At 51.7% G+C, this 2,500-nt stretch overlaps 1 protein-coding gene across 1 annotated transcript in view; it reads right to left on the bottom strand.

Moving 5' to 3' along the window:
• Window positions 1–2,500, bottom strand: part of LOC125027858 (proline-rich extensin-like protein EPR1) — a 6,548-nt gene that overhangs the window by 163 nt on the left and 3,885 nt on the right. Inside the window, exons 2-3 of the mRNA XM_047616990.1 lie at window positions 1,162–1,756; window positions 1–909 (exon numbers count right to left, since the gene is read on the bottom strand). The exon at window positions 1–909 is cut by the window's left edge and continues 163 nt beyond it. Coding sequence (XP_047472946.1) covers window positions 1–909; window positions 1,162–1,756 — 1,504 coding nt within the window. The remainder of the gene's footprint in view (window positions 910–1,161; window positions 1,757–2,500) is intronic.

Genomic DNA, 2,500 nt, shown 5'->3' with positions numbered 1-2,500 from the left:
ACCGGGGTGGGGATGATTGGGATGGGGATGACTGGGTTGGAGATGATTGGGATGGGGATGACTGGGTTGGGGATGATTGGGTTGGGGATGACTGAGGTGGGGATGATTGGGATGGGGATGACCGGGGTGGGGATGATTGGGATGGGGATGACTGGGTTGGAGATGATTGGGATGGGGATGACTGGGTTGGGGATGATTGGGTTGGGGATGACTGAGGTGGGGATGATTGGGATGGGGATGACTGGGGTGGGGATGATTGGGATGGGGGTGAATGAGGTGGGGATGGCTGGGTTGGGGATGACTGGGGTAGGGATGACTAAGATGTGGATGACTGGTGTGGGGGTGACTGAGGTAGGGATGACTGGGTGGGAATGACTGGGTGGGGATGACTGAGGTAGGGATGACTGGGTGGGGATGACTGGGTGGGAATGACTGGGTGGGGATGATTGGGATGGGGATGACTGGGGTGGGGATGATTGGGTTGGGGATGACTGGGGTGGGGATGACTGGGGTGGGGATGACTGGGTTGGGGATGACCGGGGTGGGGATGACTGGGTTGGGGATGACTGGGGTAGGGATGACTGGGGTGGGGATGACTGGGTTGGGGATGACTGGGGTGGGGATGACTGGGTTGGGGATGACTGGGGTGGGGATGACTGGGGTGGGGATGACCGGGGTGGGGATGACTGGGTTGGGGATGACTGGGGTGGGGATGACTGGGGTGGGGATGACTGGGTTGGGGATGACTGGGGTGGGGATGACTGGGGTGGGGATGACTGGGTGGGGATGATTGGGATGGGGATGAATGGGGTGGGGATGATTGGGTTGGGGATGACTGGGGTGGGGATGACTGGGGTGGGGATGACTGGGTTGGGGATGACTGGGGTGGGGATGACTGGGTGGGAATGACTGGGTTGGGGATGATTGGGATGGGGATGACTGGGGTGGGGATGATTGGGTTGGGGATGACTGGGGTGGGGATGATTGGGTTGGGGATGACTGGGGTGAGGATGATTGGGATGGGGATGACTGAGGTAGGGATGACTGGGTGGGGATGACTGGGTTGGGGATGACTAGGTGGGAATGACTGGGTTGGGGATGATTGGGGTGGGGATGAATGGGGTGGGGATGACTGGGTTGGGGATGATTGGGGGGGATTACTGGGTTGGAGATGACTGAGGTGGGGATGACTGGGATGGGGATGACTGAGGTGGGAATGACTGGGGTGAGGGTGACTGAGGTGGGGATGACTGGGGAGGGGATGAATATGGTGGGGATGACTGGGTGGGAATGACTAGGGTGGGGATGACTGGGTTGGGGATGACTGAGGTGGGGATGACTGAGATGTGGATGACTGGTGTGGGGGTGACTGAGGTAGGGATGACTGGGTGGGGATGACTTGGTGGGGATGACTGAGTTGGGGATGATTGGGGTGGGGATGACTGGGGTGGGGATGACTGGGATGGGGATGACTGGGTTGGGGATGACTGGGGTGGGGATGACTGGGTGGGAATGACTGGGTTGGGGATGATTGGGTTGGGGATGATTGGGTTAGGGATGACTGGGGTGGGGATGACTGAGGTGGGGATGACTGGGATGGGGATGACTGGGATGGGGACGACTGGGGTGGGGATGACTGGGATGGGGATGACTGGGATGGGGATGACTGGGATGGGGACGACTGGGATGGGGATGACTGGGATGGGGATGACTGGGATGGGGACGACTGGGGTAGGGATGACTGAGATGGTGGTGACTGATTTGGGGAGGATTGAGCTGGTGATGACTTGTGTGGGGATAACTGAAGTGGGGATGAATGGATTGCCCGCTCGTCATCGTGGTGTCTCGTCGGGTTTTATCTTTCGAGGGCATCGCTGGTAAGTTTGTTCGAGGTATGGTGATGGTGGAGATATGGTGCTAGTTAGAGCATATGGTAATGGCGTTGTTTTCTCTTTTTTCTTACTCACTCACGTTCACTCTTTCTCTGTCTTTATGTTAATATATATAATATATATATATATATATATATATATATATATATATATATATATATATATATATATATATGCGTGTGTGTGTGTGTGTGTGTGTGTGTGTGTGTGTGTGTGGGTGTGTGTGTGTGGGTGTGTGTGTGTGGGTGTGTGTATCATATATATATATATATATATATATATATATATATATATATATATATATACATATATATATGTATTATATATATTATATATGTATATGTATATATATATATATATATATATATATATATATATATATACATATATGTGTGTGTCTATCCATCTATTAATCTCTCTCTGTCTCTCTCGCTCTCTCTCCCTCTCTCTCTCTCTCTATCTATCTATCTATCTATCTATCTATCTATCTATCTCTATTTCACTCTCTCGTTCATTCATTTAGAATTAAATCGTCGCATGGTACCCCAGAATCACTCTGATTATATTGCCATTAATGTAGTTTATACACATTTGTATTGTCTTCCAGC

This window comes from Penaeus chinensis, chromosome 8, assembly GCF_019202785.1.
Source record: "Penaeus chinensis breed Huanghai No. 1 chromosome 8, ASM1920278v2, whole genome shotgun sequence".
NCBI classification, from domain to species: Eukaryota; Metazoa; Arthropoda; class Malacostraca; order Decapoda; family Penaeidae; genus Penaeus; species Penaeus chinensis.
The sequence above is the reverse complement of the archived record's forward strand: the minus strand, read 5'-3'. Positions and strand labels throughout refer to the sequence as shown.